Below are 16,759 nucleotides of genomic sequence, written 5' to 3'. Positions count from 1 at the left end.
TGGGAATCTCTGACCTATCATTCCACAAAGTACAGGAGGAGTATTGCCAAGCTTGAAAGGGTTCAGAAAAGATTTACGAGGATGTTGCCAGGACTAGAGGGTGTGAGCTATAGGGAGAGGTTGAGTAACATAGAAACATAGAAAATAGGTGCAGGAGTAGGCCATTCGGCCCTTCGAGCCCGCATGGAGCGTAGGAGGATGAGGGGAGATCTTAGAGGTGTACAAAATCTTGAGGGGAATAGATCGGGTAGGTGCACAAAGTCTTTTACCCAGAGTAGGGGAATCGAGGACCAGAGGACACAGGTTCAAGGTGAAGGGGAAAAGATTTAATAGGAATCTGAGAGGTAACGTTTTCACACAGAGGGTGGTGGGTACATGGAACAAGCTGCCAGAGGAGGTAGTTGAGGCTGGGACTATCCCATCATTTAAGAAACAGTTGGGCAGGTACATGGATAGGACAGGTTTGGAGGGTTATGGACCAAGCACAGGCAAGTGGGACTAGTGTAGCTGGGACATTGTTGGCCGGTTTAGGTGAGTTGGGCCGAAAGGCCTGTTTCCACACTGTATCACTCTGTGACTCTATGAAAGGCCTGTTTCCACACTGTAAGACTCTATGAAGGGCCTGTTTCCACACTGTATCACTCTATGACTCTATGAGTATTCAGGATGGCTTTAAGAAGCATGGATAAACATGGAGAGGGAGCTGAGGGGGGTCCTACATTATCCATCAAAGGATTAGGCATGTCAAACTACCCCCCCCACCTGAACAGTCACCATGTCCCGTCTGTGCACGAGCCTGTCTTCTCTCTTTGGCCTCATTCTCCATCTCAGAACCAACTAAGCCAGAGTAGACAAAATATGTGGGACATCACTGCAGATACTGGTTTTTGGCCAGATGGAATAGGCGACGATAGACACCAAATTTAGACCAAAGTTCGACACAAAATGTGGAGTAACTCAGCGGGTCAAGCAGCATCTCTGGAGAGAAGGAACGGGTGACGTTTTGGGTCGAGATCCTTCTTCAGATTGAAGACCCATTTGAAGAAGGGTCGACATGAAACGTCATCCGTTCCTTTCCTTCACCCCAGAGATGCTGCCTGAGGTACTCCAGCATTTAGTGTCAATCTAGACCGATTCGAATTGACCTATCAAAGGATCTGCCTGAGAAGACAGCCAAGATTTAATATTAGACTTCACCCTTAATCGCACTTAGAGACCATCAGCTAAACTTTGTATCACAGTTTGGAAATGAGATGTAACGTTAATTCTTGCACTTTTATCCTCCAGGCGTAAAGTCACAATCCCTGCTGACAGCCACCTGCAGTGAATCAGTTCAAGAAAGAATGAGCTCAACCGACTCGACGGATGTGCAAAATGATGCTCGGACTTCAGGAAGTGTTAGTTTTGAGATGCAGAAGTCGTGGTCCTCTGAGCACTGGCAGAGTCTGAGTATTGAACATGATGGTGAGGGACAAACATTGGATGAGACGGGGGAAAGAAGAGGCTCCCTGACCAGTGAGCCCAGGAGCAGAAGTAGTTCCTTTAACAGTAGTATCAGTGTTTTTAGCCACGTTACCACTCCAGAACAGCAGGTTGGAGCACCATCCTCGCCTGTGTTGTTATCAAAGGTTCCAGAGAATTTGGAGAGATTCGGGGTAATGAACATGGAAGATTTCAACCAGCAATTGGTCGTTGTTTCGGTAAAAAAGAAGAAGAAACGGAAACAAGGTATATTTTTTGCAGCCTTTTAGCTTCCCTCACCTCACTGCTCCCACTATCGCCATTCAGTTGTCATTAACTTCCTTTTCCCTGGCCAAATGTCCAAGGCAGCATCAGACTGTTCACAACCTTGACCCCAAGGCCTCACGGTGCCAGAGACTCGGGTTTGATCCTGACCTCGGCCGCTGTCTGTGTGCAGTTTGCACGTTCTCCCCCTGACCACGTGGGCTTCCTCCCAAAAAAAACCAAACCACTACAAAGAAGCAGGATTACCAGGACAGTTGTAAAAGTAATAACTGAAGCAACATTGTACATCAAGCTGAGATAGAAAGGACGTCTAGTGGCTGTTTTTGCGGGAGGCTTGAAGTCATGGTGTTAAGCTTTCATGGGCGTTCACGGTGGCGCAATGGTAGCGTTGCTGCCTTACAGTGAATGCAGCGCCGGAGACCCGGGTACCATCCCGACTACGGGCGCTGTCTGTACGGAGTTTGTACGTTCTCCCCGTGACCTGCGTGGGTTTTCTCCGAGATCTTCGGTTTCCTCCCACACTCCAAAAATGTGCAGGTTTGTAGGTTAATTGGCTTGGTAAATGTAACAATTATCCCTAGTGGGTGTAGGATAGTGTTAGTGGGCGGCACGGACCCGGTGGGCCAAAGGGCCTGTTTCCGCGCTGTATCTCTAAACTAAACTAAAACAAGTGTTTTAGGCGGCATTGATACAGAGGACCGAAAGATCTGAGCTGTGGGTCAACTCCACAGGCCCAATGAAATATTATTTTTCTTTAAAACTCTTGAAGCATGGCAGCAACTCTACCGCTGCGTCACCTTTTGCTCGTTTCAACCCTCGGACAGAAAAAGTTGTCCCTGAGGTTCCTCTTAAATCTCTCCCCTCTCACCTTAAACCTGTGCTGCCTAGTTTTAGAAACCTCTATCCTGAGGTTACAGACAGTCAGCATTCACGTTATCCGTGCCCCTCGTGATCTTGAGCACATCAAGAAGGTCACCCCTCAGCTTCCTACGCTCCAGAAGGAAAGGTCCCAGCCTATCCAACCTCTCCCTGTGGGTCAAGCCCACAAGTCCAGGTAACATCCTGGTGAATCTTTTTGCACTCTTTCTACATTATTGACATCTTTCTTATAGCTGGACAGCCAGACTTGCATACAGTGCTCCAACAACTAGTACAGCTGCATCATGATGTCCCAACATTTGTAATCTTGTGCTCCAATTTACTCCCAAATCCCAAAGATATGTGGATTGGGAGGTTCATTGGCCATTGTAAATTGCAGTAAAGGTGCGTCAATGGTAGAATCTGGGGCAAGTTGATGGAAATGTGAGTCAAATTAGTGGAAAATTAGATTATTCTGAGGTCAAATTGGCCTCCGATGTCATACAAAAATACATGGAAAAATGCAGGCATTTATGTAGTTAAATGCAGTTAAATATATCCACAAAATGCTGGAGTAACTCAGCAGGTCGGGCAGCATCTCAGGAGAGAAGGAATGGGTGACGTTTTGGATCAAGACTCTTCTTCAGACTGAAGTCAGAAGAAGGGTCTCGACCCGAAACGTCACCCATTCCTTCTCTCCTGAGATGCTGCCCGACCTGCTGTTACTCCAGCATTTTGTGAAATAAATACCTTTGATTTGTACCAGCATCTGCAGTTATTTTCTTACACTAAATATATATCTACATGTCTCTTCCTGAGTTGCAGATAAACTGTCTTACTTTGGATAATTGCATTTTACCTCTGCTTGCAGCAAGTTTGGCATCAGAAAACAGCAGCCAGGTGAAACATGGAAGGGACTTCTCCACCAGCTCTGTATGCTCGGAGCCAGCACTTCTGAGTGACTTTGCCATTGATAGTTCTGTGACCACAACCTGCGACCTGTCAGAGCAACTGAGCTTGTTGAGCAGCAGCCTGGACCACTTGGCCTCGGGTTCCCCTGAACGGGAGAGCCAGATTAGCACCGACTCCAGCAACATGCTGCAGGACCTGGACACTTGCCTGTGTGCGGATGCCGCACAGCCTCCCCCGTCTGGAACGACCCCACACCCTCTGCCCTCACACTGTTCACCTGAATCTTTGCAGGAATCAAACCTGACAAATGAAGATCTTTGTTCTTCCCATCATCCCAGATTTACAGAAAGCTCAGATCCTGTATCTTCTGTTCAGTTGGAAAACTCCTGTGATGACAAAGATGAGCACTCGGACAGGGTTTCATTGTTCGGTTGTTCTGAACCAGTAAGCAGTCTGCAGGGAGGTGTGGTTGGCACAGAAACCTATGACAGTGACCCCTCAGCATTCATATCTCAAACTCCAGACAATGCAGTCTTGACTTGCACCCTCAGCTTGCACCAGTCTTTAAGTGAAAGCTCGGAGACGTATTTGGATGAGCGGCACGCCCTGCTGATGAGAATCCTTTCACCAGATAAGGATGTGGACAAACAAGCCAAGGAGTTTTCCCAGCTTTACGTTTCGTACAATGAGCCGCATTTAGCAGGGACAGCTGAAGGTGCAGGGAGATTGGAGACCGCGGGCTCTGGTGACCATGGTAGCTTGTCATCCAGCGACGAGGACGATATTTATGGCCGTGCGGTTCCTCACTCAGTGTCTGAGACCAGCATGGTTGAGCTCTTGCAGACCCACACCACTGCAGAATCGCTGGGCTCCGTCTCCCAGGACTTGAAAAACTCTGTGGATGAAATGGAACTGTTAAAGTCTGATCAGGTGAAGTGCCAACTCATTTTGTTTTGAAAGTAGCAGCCTTCATTAGCTGTACTTGCTTACATTTTAATGTACTGCCTTGGTTTTTCAAAGCATGTATCTTTTAAAGTTTTGTTAAACTGTAATGTTATTACTACGTAATATGGTTCAATGGTTCCTATATTATTGAAACATTGAAAATAGGTGCAGGAGGAGGCCATTCGGCCCTTCGAGCCAGCACCGCCATTCAATATGATCATGGCCGATCATAGAAACATAGAAAATAGGTGCAGGAGGAGGCTATTCGGCCCTTCGAGCCAACACCGCCATTCAATATGATCATGGACGATCATAGAAAATAGGTGCAGGAGGAGTCTATTCGGCCCTTCGAGCCAACACCGTCATTCAATATGATCATGGCCGATCATCCAGAACCCTGTTCCTGCTTTCTCCCCGTATCCCTTGATTCCATTAGCCATGTGTACCAAAGTACAGTGAGATTTTTTTTGCATACAGATCAATAAGACTATTTCCACACATAAGTACAATACCCAGCAAAGCACCTAACGCATAGAAACAGCCCACTGAGTCTATAGTTTAGTTTATTGTCACGTGTACTGAGGTACAATGAAAAGCTTCCTTGTTGCATGCTAATCAGTCAGCAGAAAGACGACACATGATTACAATTGAACAACCCACAGTACAGGTACGGGATAGATGGAATAACGTTTAGTACAAGTTATATCTGATGAAAGATGGTCCGGAGGTCTCCAATGAGGTAGATGGTAGCTCAGGACCGCTCTCTAATTGGTGATAGGATTGTTCAGTTGCCTGATAACAGCTGGGAAGAAATTGTCCCTGAATCAGGAGGTGTGCGTTCTCACACTTCTGTACCTCTTGCCTGATGGGAGAGGGGGGAGTGACTGGGGTGAGACTGGCCCTTGATTGTTGGCAATGGTCACCAGGGTTCGCTGCCATTTCAGTCCCAACTGTGGCTCGGCGGCACTTTCTGGTGAGGTTTGTTAACAATGGCATTAATATCCTTTGTATTTATCATCAGCAAATCTAAATATAAAATTTTATTACGATGAGGGTTATTAATATTGTCCTGCAGGTAAGAATTTCATTGTTCCATTTCGGGACAGATGACAATAAAATATTCTTGACTATTGAAATGACATTTTTAAGTTCTTGAATGTGAGGTTATCCACTTTGGCGGCAAGAACAGGAAACAGAGTATTACCTGAATGGTGACCGATTGGGAGAAGGGGAGATGCAACGTGACCTGGGTGTAATGGTGCACCAGTCATTGAAAGCAAGCATGCAGGTGGAGCAGGCAGTGAAGAAAGCGAATGGTATGTTGGCATTCATAGCAAGAGGATTTGAGTTTAGGAGCAGGGAGGTTCTGCTGCAGTTGTACAGGGCCTTGGTGAGACCGCACCTGGAGTATTGTGTGCGGTTTTGGTCTTCTAACCTGAGGAAAGACGTTCTTGCCTTAGAGGGAGTACAGAGAAGGTTCACCAGATTAATCCCTGGGATGGCGGGACTTGCATATGAGGAAAGACTGGATAGACTGGGCTTGTACTCGCTGTAATTTAGAAGACTGAGGGGGGATCTTATAGAAACATATAAAATTCTTAAGGGGTTGGAGAGGCTAGATGCGGGAAGATTATTCCCGACGTTGGGGGAGTCCAGAACCAGGGGTCACAGCTTAAGGATAAGGGGGAAGTCTTTTAGGACCGAGATGAGAAAACATTTCTTCACACAGAGAGTGGTGAGTCTGTGGAATTCTCTGCCACAGAAGGTAGTTGAGGCCAGTTCATTGGCTATATTTAAGAGGGAGTTAGATGTGCCCCTTTTTGCTAAAGGGATCAGGGGGTATGGAGAGAAGGCAGGTACAGGCTACTGAGCTGGATGATCAGCCATGATCATATTGAATGGCGGTGCAGGCTCGAAGGGCCGAATGGCCTACTCCTGCACCTATTTTCTATGTTTCTATGTTTCTATGTTGAAGGTATTTATTCACAAAATGCTGGAGTAACTCAGCAGGTCAGGCAGCATCTCAGGAGAGAAGGAATGGGTGATGTTTCGGGTTGAGACCCTTCTTCAGACTGTCGGGGTCTCGACCCGAAACGTCACCCATTCCTTCTCTCCTGAGATACTGCCTGACCTGCTGAGTTACTCCAGCATTTTGTGAATAAATACCTTCGATTTGTACCAGCATCTGCAGTTATTTTCTTATATTTTTAAGTTCTTGAAATGGTTCATTTTTGTTGACGTGCTTCTATTTGCCTTTTGTTGACAGTTTGCTGAGAGCTGGATGGGTTACTCTGGGCCTGGCTATAATATCCTTAGTTTGGTGGTCTCTGAAAAGCATATCTGGTGCTTGGACTGTAAGGGTGGTCTGTACTGTAGCCCCTTCTTCGGGACAAGTCTGCGCTGGCAGAAGTTTGAAGATGGTGTCCAGCAGGTGGCAGTGTCACCCTCAGGTTAGTGACAAGGCCACATTTTCATTCCATTAAAAGAAGACACAGAGTGCTGGAGTAACTCAGCGGGTCAGGCAGCATCTGTGGAGAACATGGATAGGTGACGTTTCACAGAGTGCTGGAGTAACTCAGCGGGTCAGGCAGCATCTCTGGACAACATGGATCGGTGACATGTTCTCCAGAGATGCTGCCTGACCCGCTGAGTTACTCCAGCACTCTGTGAAACGTCACCTATCCATGTTGTCCAGAGATGCTGCCTGACCTGCTGAGTTACTCCAGCATTTTGTGAATAAATGGTTGACATGGGCTCGGTGGGCCGAAGGGCCTGTTTCCATGCTGCATCTCTACACTCAGATGTAATTATGCATTGAATACAATTTTTGTACATGCTGTTTCTATGCTTCATTTGCAAAACCAGCTTTTATTTGAGCTTTTGAAATGTATTCCTGTATTGATTTTCCAGCCTTTAGACTATCTTACCTTTCCTATGTGCAGGTGTGTTACTGTGGAAAATTGAACAAAAATCGAGCAAAGCATATGCGTGTGGTAAAGTGACAATGAAGGGGAAGAGACATTGGTACGAAGCCTTGCCCAATGCTGCTTATGTTGCCTTAAGTGATGATGCCGCCTGGATCATTCAAACCAGCGGCGAACTCTACTTGCAAACAGGTATTTCAGAAATAATACCTTAAAGTCTTCAATGTCTTAAATAGTATCTTGATATCTTAAAGGTATAATATCTTGGGGCGGCACAGTAGCAGAGCACCAGAGACCAGAGTTCCATCCTGACTACGGGAGCTGTCTGTACGCACTGTATGGGGAGTAGTATGGGGAGCTGTCTGTTTGCACTTTCTGCCTGTGACCTGCGTGGGTTTTATCCGGGTGCTCCGGTTTCCTCCCACACTCCAAAGATGTGCAGGTTTGTGGGTTAATTGGCTTCTGTAAATTGACCTCGGTGTGTAGGATAGAACTAGTGTGAATAGGTGATGGATGGTCAACCTGTCGAGCCTGTCCCATGCTATATCTCTAAACTAAACTGAAAGTGTAGACAGAAAATGTGCTTGCAGCAAAAAGCATTCCTCTCAGTGAGTCCAATTGGGGTTTTTTCCCCCCATAACTGCGCAGTTTGTTGCAAACAATTGACCAAATATATTGCATATATTGACCAAATGTTGGTGTACTTTTAGATACCTATATTTTTGTCATTTCTTTATAACCCCAACGTCTCACACGACCTATACAGCACTTTTCAGGGTATAGTCACGGCTGCATAGTAGGAAAATTGACAAGTTACTGCTGGGAAAGTGGATGGAAACATGTGCGTTATAGTCACGGCTGCATAGTAGGAAAATTGACAAGTTACTGCTGGGAAAGTGGATGGAAACGTGTGCGTTATTGTATAAACAGACATAAGCAATTATTTGGAGAATTCTTTCAAAGATTGAATGTACTGTACTGTACACTAGAGATCCCCTACATTTGGTATTTTGCTTGGAATGCACATTTCCCTCCATAATGTGAATTTAAATTATTTGAGAATACTATAAGGCATGTCCAAATATAATTTGAAGCTCATTAGAAATCTCTTGGTTTCCTGCAAGATTTCCATGAGATTTTGAGGTCTTCTTTGCTACTGTTTTTTTTATAGCAGGTATTGGGGTATTTTAATTTGAGGTATTTATATAGAAACATAGACAATAGGTGCAGGAGTAGGCTGTTCGGCCCATCGAGCCAGCACCGCCATTCATTGTGATCATGGCTGATCACCCCGTTCCTGCCTTCTCCCCATATCCCTTGATTCCTCTAGCCCCAGAGCTCTATCTAACTCTCTTTTGAATGCATCCAGTGAATCTGCCTCAACTGCCTTCTGAGGCAGAGAATTTCACAGATTCACAACTCTCTGTGTGAAAAAGTTTTTCCTCATCTCAGTTCTAAATGGCCTACCCCTTATTTCCAAGACTGTGGCCCCTCTTTCTGGACTCCCCCAACATTGGGAACATGTTTCCTGCATCTAGCATGTCCAATCCCTTAATAATTTTATGTTTCTATAAGATCCTTCTAGATTCCAGTGAATACAAGCCCAGTTTCTCCATTTTTTCATCATATGACAGTCCCGCTATCCCGGGAATTAACCTGGTGAACCTACGTTGCACTCCCTCAATAGCAAGAATGACCTTCTTCAAATTTGGAGACCAAAACTGCACACAGTACTCCAGGTGCGGTCTCACTAGGGCCCTGTACAACTGCAGAAGGACCGATTTCCCTTCTCCCTCTCAAATTGTAGATTAAAACCTATCATATTATGGTCACTACTCCTAATGGCTCCTTTACCTTGAGTTCCCTTTATCAAATCCGGTTCATTACACATCACTAAATCCAGAATTGTCTTCTCCCTGGTATGCTCTATTGCAAGCTGCTCTAAGAATCCATCTCGGAGGCACTCCACAAACTCCCTTTCTTGGGGTCCAGTACCAACCTGATTTTCCCAGTCTACCTGCATGTTGAAATCTCCCATAACCACCGTAACATGACATTTGCTACATGCCAATTTTAACTCTTGATTCAACTTCCACCCAATATTCAGGCTACTATTTGGGGGCCTGTAGATAACTCCACTCGTCCACTCTATTTCTTATACTTCGCGCATTCATATACAACACGTTAACTTCGGTATTCACCTCCCCTCTCACACCAGTCACTATTGCCCCTGACCTTACTCGCTTATCCCTTCTTGAACTTTCCTTCCCATTAATTCGGGAGTCTTTTGTAACCTTTCCTGTATTCAATTCCCCTTTAACTCCATCTTTATACTCCCAATTTGTCAACCCCTCCCCCCCTCCCCACACTGCTATTTAGTTTAAACCTACACCTACAGCACTAGCAAACCTGCCTGCCAGAATGTTGGTCCCCCTCCAGTTAAGGTGTAAACCGTCCCTTTTGTACAGGTCACCCCTACCCCAGAAGACATCCCAATGGTCTATAAAATTTAAATCCCTGCTCCCTGCACCAGCCCCCCAGCCACACATTCATATCCCCTATCACCCTGTTCCTGCCCTCACCAGCACGAGGTACAGGAAGCAATACAGAGATAACCACCCTAGAAGTCCTGCTTTTCAGTCTTCCTAACTCTCTAAACTCACGATGCAGAACCTCCTTCCTCTTCATCCTGACGTTATTTGTACCCACGTGCACAACCACTTCCGGCTGCTCACCTTCCCTCTCGAGGATGTTCTGAAGTGAGTCCGAGACATCTTGAACCCTGGCACCAGGGGGGGCAACAGACTATTCTCGAGTCTCGGCTGCCGCCTGAGAATCTCCAGTCCGCACCTCGGACAATGGATTCACCCACCACTATGGCTCTGCCCAACGTCGGTCTCGCCGGTCGAGTCTCATCGCTAGGAGTGGAGCCACTGACCTGTCTGCCGCTCGGACTGGACAGCTCCCAAGAGGCCGTAGCTGTTTGCAAGAGGCACTTCCAGTACTGGTTTCATCCTCTTCCTTTCCATCTCTACCCATTGCACCTCCTGCACTCTAGGAGCGAAGACCCGACCGTAGGTCCTGTCCAGGAAGCTTTCATCGTCACGGATGGACAGCAGGTCATCCAGCTGCTGCTCCACTCCCCTAACTCGGTCCTTGAGGAGCTGCATCTGGACACAGTTCCCACAGGTGCAGTGGTCAGTGACACCAGCAGTGCCCCGACTTCCCACATCCAGCAGCACACACACTGCACTAGCGTCCCTGCCATTGCGCTTAAATATTTAAATTAAACGCACAACAGGAGTCTAACCTCCTTGTCTCAGCCTCTTCGCTGAAGACTCTTGAGCCACTTTACTCTCCAAGGCCTCTCCCCCTAGACCAAGCCCTACTTTTATCTGCTGTTCAATTAATTAATTTTACAAATTAGCTAGTTTACAAATTTGGTTACGGGTTTTTAAATGACCCTCTCTTGTATAAACTCACCAAGGCTTTACCTTCTGCAGCCAATCCCCACACTGGCTCCTTCACCTGCTGCTCACTCCTCTGCCGACCTTGTTTACTCTTGAAGGACGAGGATAGTGAACAAAACAAGGTGTAGAAACGAGGAACTGCAGATGCTGATTTACAAAAAAGGATACAATGTGCTGGAGTAACTCGGTGATTAGGCAGCATCTCTGGGGAACACGTTTTTTTAGGTGTTAGATAAGTTTAGAGATACAGCGCGGAGGCAGGCCCTTTGGCCCACCGAGACCGCACTGACCAGCGATCCCCGCACACTACAACTATCCTACACACAATAGGGACAGTTATTTCTACATTTATACCCAGTCAGTTAACCTACAAACCTACAAGCGAAGATCTCACGGAAAATCCACGCAGGTCACCAGGTCACCGAGATTGAACCCGGAGTCTCTGGTACTGTAAGCGCTGTAAGGCAGCAACTCTACCGCTGCGCCACCATGCCGCATAGAAACATAGAAAATAGGTGCAGGAGGAGGCCATTCGGCCCTTTGTGCCAGCACCGCCATTCATTGTGATCATGGCTGATCGTCCACAATCAGTAACCCGTGCCTGCCTTCTCCCCGATATCCCTTGATTCCACGAGCTCTATCTAACTCTCTCTTAAATCCATCCAATGATTTAGCCTCCACTGCCCTCTGTGGCAGAGAATTCCACAAATTCACAACTCTCTGGGTGAAATAAATTCTCCTCACCTCAGTTTTAAATGGCCTCCCCTTTATTCTAAGACTGTGGCCCCTGGTTATGGACTCGCCCAACATTGGGAACAATTTTCCTGCATCTAGCTTGTCCAGTCCTTTTATAATTTTACTAGACCAAGTTGGGCCCATTCGTCGTAGAGGGGGAAGAGGGAAGGGGAGAGGGTGTCAGTGAGTGAGCCCTGGAACCAAAGCCTCTCCTGCATTGGTGTAGCAACCCCCCAAGCCCCCACTCAATCCCCCCCCCTCCCCCCCCCCCCTCCAACTGACCCACTCCATCCCCCTGAAGGAGGAGGAAAAGCAGCTGCCCGCTGCCCTGCGGCCTGTGTGCGGTGACGGTGCAGGGCGCTGGGCCCGGGTGATAGCGGGGACTCGAGGACGCCGTGCGTGGGTTGAAGGGACGGAAGGGAAGGATGAGTGGACCATCAGTCCGACCATCTCCCTCCTGCTCGGGAGTGTCCCCCGGGTGTGGGAGAGGGGGGAGAGGGGGGAGAGGAGAGACTGATCCCGGGCGGTGACCTCACTAACGGCGTCCATCTTGTTCGGGCGGGTGAGGAGAGGCCGTGCGTGCCTCACTGTGACGTCATACACAGAGCACTTTGACAAATGTGGTTTGAAATGAAATTAGAAATGAAATTTTGAAACTTAAAAATCTCTAACTTAAAAAATATAAGACCAATTTAAATACAATTTAAATAAAACTTGTTATAAACAGTCGCCAGGACAGTGGTGATTACGGTGGCGCTAAAATGGTTTACCGTTTTGTCCACAACCAAATCTCAAATTTCAAAATTTCAGAAATAGATATATATGTATATATAGACAAGATCTGAGTTTTAGTATATAGATAGATAGACTAGACCAAGTGGACCCGTTGAGCCCACTCCTCGTAGAGGGGGGACAGGGAAGGGGAGAGGGTGTGATTGAGGAGCCCAGGACCCAAAGCCTCTCGTGTATTGTAGCACCCTCAACCCCCCACTCAATCCCCCTTATCCCCCCTCCTCCCCCACTGACCCACTCCATCCTCCCTACCCCACCCCCACTTGCACCTCCCCTGCCCCCACTCCCCCCTCCCCACTCTCCCTGCCCACACCCCAATCTTCCCTCCTCCCCACCCCCACTATTCCCTCCTCCCCACCCCACCCTGCCCTCCTCCCCAGCCCCACTCTTCCCCCACCCCCACACTCTCCTCCCCCACCCTTCCCCCCCACCCTTTTCCCCCCACCCCCACTCTCTCCTCTCCCCCCGCCCCCCCCCCCACTCTCCCCTCTTCCCCACACCCACTGTCCCCCTTCCCCCCCACCCCCACTCTCTTCCCCGCTTCCCTGCCCCCCAACCCCACTGTCCCCCATCCCCCACACCACCTCCTCCCCACCCCCACTCTCCCCATCCCCATTCTGTCCTCCTCCCTACCCCAGCCTTCCCTCCTCCCCACCACTCTCTCCTCCCCACCACTCTCTCCTCCCCCCACCACTCTCTCCTCCCCCACCATTCTCTCCTCTCCCACCCTCCCCCTCCTCCCCCACCCCTCCCCCTCACTCTCTCCTCCCCCACCCCCACTCTCACTCTCCCCACCCCCCCTTTCCCCACCCCCCCTTTCCCCACCCCCCCCTTTCCCCACCCCCCCCCTTTCCCCCTCACTCCCACTCTCTCCTCCCCCACCCCCTCTTTCCCCACCGTCTCCTCTCCCCTCCTACCCCCACCCTCCCCTCCACCCACTCGGCCCCCACGCCCACTCCCCTCCGCGGGCCCGTTGGCGGTGAAAGCCACTTACCACTATCCATGCGTGGAGGAGGAGGAGGGAGCTCCGGAGGAGAAGCAGCTGCCTGCTGCCCTGCGGCCTGTGTGCGGTGACGGTGCGGGGCGCTGGGCCCGGGCGGGAGGGGGGACTCGAGGACGCCATGGGTTGAAGGGACGGAAGGGAAGGATCAGTGGACCATCAGTCCGACCATCTCCCTCCTTCTGGGTGTGTGTCCCCCGGGAGTGGGAGAGGGGGGAGAGAGGAGAGGGGCGTGCGACGGCCTCGCTAACAGCGTCCATCTTGTTCGGTCGAGTGAGGAGAGAGGTCGTGCGTGCCCTGTGGTGACGTCATACGCACAGCACTTTGAAGAATTGGGTTTGAAATGAAATTAGAAATGAACTGACTGAGGAGCCCTGGACCCAAAGCCTCTCCTGTATTGTAGCACCCTCAAAGCCCCCCCCCACTCCACCCCCCTACCCACCCGCACTTGCCCTGATTCTCTGATTGGCTTCAGTAGCCCATTTGTATCAGAATACCTGTAATTCCAGAAGTTGCCTGGCAGTGGCCAATGGGTCAGACATGAAGATATTTACATGAAGATTACCCACTTATAAGTCCAGGGTGGATGCAATCGAGCCGTTAGCTGGTCCAACTGTTTCTCAGCTCTGGCACAGTGCCTTGGGTGAAATGTCTGCCTCCATACCCTCCCTTTTACTTTCTTCTCTTTAATAAGACTCATAAGTGGTCATAAACTAATAAGTGATAGGAGCAGAATTAGGCCATTCGGCCCATCAAGGCAGAATTAGGCCATTCGGCCCGCCATTCAATCGTGGCTGATCTATCTTTCCTTCTCAACCCCATTCTCCTGTCTTCTCCCCATAACCCTTGTCACCCGTACTAATCAAGAATCTATCTATCTCTGCCGTAAAAATATCCACTGACTTGGCCTCCACAGCCTTCTGTGGCAAAGAATTCCACGGATTCATCACCTTCTGACTATAAAGAAATTCCTCATCATCTCCTTCCTAAAGGAACGTCCTTTTATTCTGAGGCTGTGGCTATTCCACCGGGTTGTTGAACTACTGAAACCTTCCCCCTCCATTTATTGACTTGATTTGGTGCTAAATCCATATTTGCTCTGTATATATGAATTGGGTTGAGGCCGTATGTACAGTTTCCCAGCAGTGAAGAGAGACTGATTGGGTACAATACTCCTTGCGTGACATTGTTTTCCCACCTAATGACCATACTTCAGTATAAAATTAATCGGCTGTGGTGACATTTGTGTCCTAAAAGCGGCCATTAACTTTATCTCCTCTCTTGACTCTTGCTTTTATCTTGCTGTTCTTGTTTTGTTTCTTTAACTATTTTTTGTTTGTCTGGACAAAATTGCAGTCTGCAGTGTAAAGTACAAATCTGGTGATTTACATTAAAACGTTTGTTAGATTCGTTTATTGTCAGGTGTGCCGAGGTACAGTGAAAGGCTTTATGTAGAGGTGGACAATGTGGTGTGTGTAATACTCAGTGTGATGTTGTTTGGTTCCTTACCCTGAGGCCTCAGTGCAGATCGCCCCTGTGCAAGAGCAGTGAGGGTGGATTGCCCTTGCCCTTTGGTGCAAATAGTCTCCAGGAATAACGTGGTGTGGGCACTGACTGAACAGCACACGGTCCTCTACAGAAAGGGCATCAGCAGCTTCTGTCCAGAAGGAGAACAGTGGATGCCTGATGTTATAAGGTAGGAAAACTCTGTTGTCGTTGTTGTGATGTGCCATTTTTAAATGTTTTCTGAAAATTGTTCACCCATTCTGAATTATTATTATTTTTTTTTTAAACTAATTCTTTTTTAAATCGAGTTTCCTACCAATACATTTTCCCATTTGTAACGGAGAAACATTTGAAGTTACCGATAAAGAATATTAAAGGTTAAACTCCAGCAAAAATTGGGCAATGGAACTGATATGTTTTTGTCTACAAACAAGTCTGTTTTTTGTTTAAGTAGTATTTGGCCTGACTGTGATTGTGGGGGTTTTTTCCTCCAGTTTCATTGGCCCATTTTGTTTACTATTCCTTAGATCAAAACCTTCACCTTTTGCACGGTTAGAAAAATGTTGGTAGTTGTTCAGGATACCTTTATAAATCAGCAGTTTTCCTGGCATTGCCACCCAGGAAGGTCCAAGTCGCATATCCTTCTGTCAGCACACCAGCAATTGTGATTTTACACCATGAGTCATTGTCTGGTACAGTAATGCACAGTGGAAATTTAAATCACACGATTACAGTGGGCCCTTCCCAAAGTGGGCCCTTCACACCCACCAGCGATCCCCGCACATTAACACTATCCTACACATGCTGGGGACAATTTGACATTTATACCAAACCAATTAACCTACAAACCTGTACGTCTTTGGAGTGTGGGAGGAAACCGAAGATCTCAGAGAAATCTCACACAGGTCACGAGGAGAACGTGCAAACTCCGTACAGACAGCGCCCGTAGTCGGGATGGAACTCCTGTCTCTGGCACTGTAAGGCAGCAACTCTACCGCTGCGCCACCGTGCCATGGTGGGTTTCTTTTATTTCCGTACAGACAGCGGCCGTAGTCAGGATGGAACCCGGGTCCCTTGGCACTATAAGCGCTGTCAGGGGGCAACTCTACCGCTGGGCCACTGTGCCACCCTTATATCCATTTATAAATTGAGCTCATTTTCTCCTCTTCCCACAGGCAGCAATTAACGTGCTGGAGGTTTCCAAATGTCTCCTTTTGGTTTCAGTTCTTTGAACGTGCTCTGATCCAAGTTTCATAACTGGTTTCCTTTTCCATTTCTCCGCCTGCCCTCATTAATCTCTCAGCTGGATAACCTCATAAACAGTGAATCACCACAACAACCCGACTGCACCTCATCACGGATATTCCACTTCCAAACCTCTGCACATTAAAACAAACTCCTTTCCATATGTTTACCCAAAACATTAACTTGTTTTCCCGGGTTAATCCGGGTTAATAGGTTATGTTTATTAACCCGGGTTAATAGGTTAGGTTTATTTTATTTGACACTTCAAAATAATAAGACATGCATAGAAATTAATAAAACACCAGATGCTGGAAATCGGAAATAAAAATAGAAGTAAATCCATTTGAAGGGCTTGGTTGTTTAGGCAGCACTTGCGAAAGGAAAACAAGTTATTGTTTTGGATAAACATGTGGAAAGGAGTTTGTTTTAATGTGCAGAGGTTTGGAAGTGGAATATCTGTGATGAGGTGCAGTCGGGTTGTTGTGGTGATTCACTGTTTATGAAGTTATCCAGCTGAGAGATTAATGAGGGCAGGCGGAGAAATGGAAACCAGTTATGAAACTTGGATTAGAGCACGTTCAAAGAACTGAAACCAAAAGGAGACATTTGGAAACCTCCAGCATGTT

At 47.7% G+C, this 16,759-nt stretch overlaps 1 protein-coding gene across 2 annotated transcripts in view; it reads left to right on the top strand.

The window, feature by feature from the left end:
* The window catches only part of tecpr2 (tectonin beta-propeller repeat containing 2), a 79,648-nt gene that overhangs the window by 20,723 nt on the left and 42,166 nt on the right, over positions 1–16,759 (top strand). For both annotated transcript variants that reach the window (XM_078406014.1, XM_078406013.1), the window contains exons 8-12: positions 1,288–1,728; positions 3,476–4,446; positions 6,728–6,911; positions 7,404–7,577; positions 14,898–15,078. In XM_078406014.1, coding sequence (XP_078262140.1) covers positions 1,288–1,728; positions 3,476–4,446; positions 6,728–6,911; positions 7,404–7,577; positions 14,898–15,078 — 1,951 coding nt within the window. The remainder of the gene's footprint in view (positions 1–1,287; positions 1,729–3,475; positions 4,447–6,727; positions 6,912–7,403; positions 7,578–14,897; positions 15,079–16,759) is intronic.

The sequence above is a fragment of the Rhinoraja longicauda genome, chromosome 10 (genome assembly GCF_053455715.1).
Source record: "Rhinoraja longicauda isolate Sanriku21f chromosome 10, sRhiLon1.1, whole genome shotgun sequence".
Lineage (NCBI taxonomy): Eukaryota > Metazoa > Chordata > Chondrichthyes > Rajiformes > Arhynchobatidae > Rhinoraja > Rhinoraja longicauda.
The sequence above is the reverse complement of the archived record's forward strand: the minus strand, read 5'-3'. Positions and strand labels throughout refer to the sequence as shown.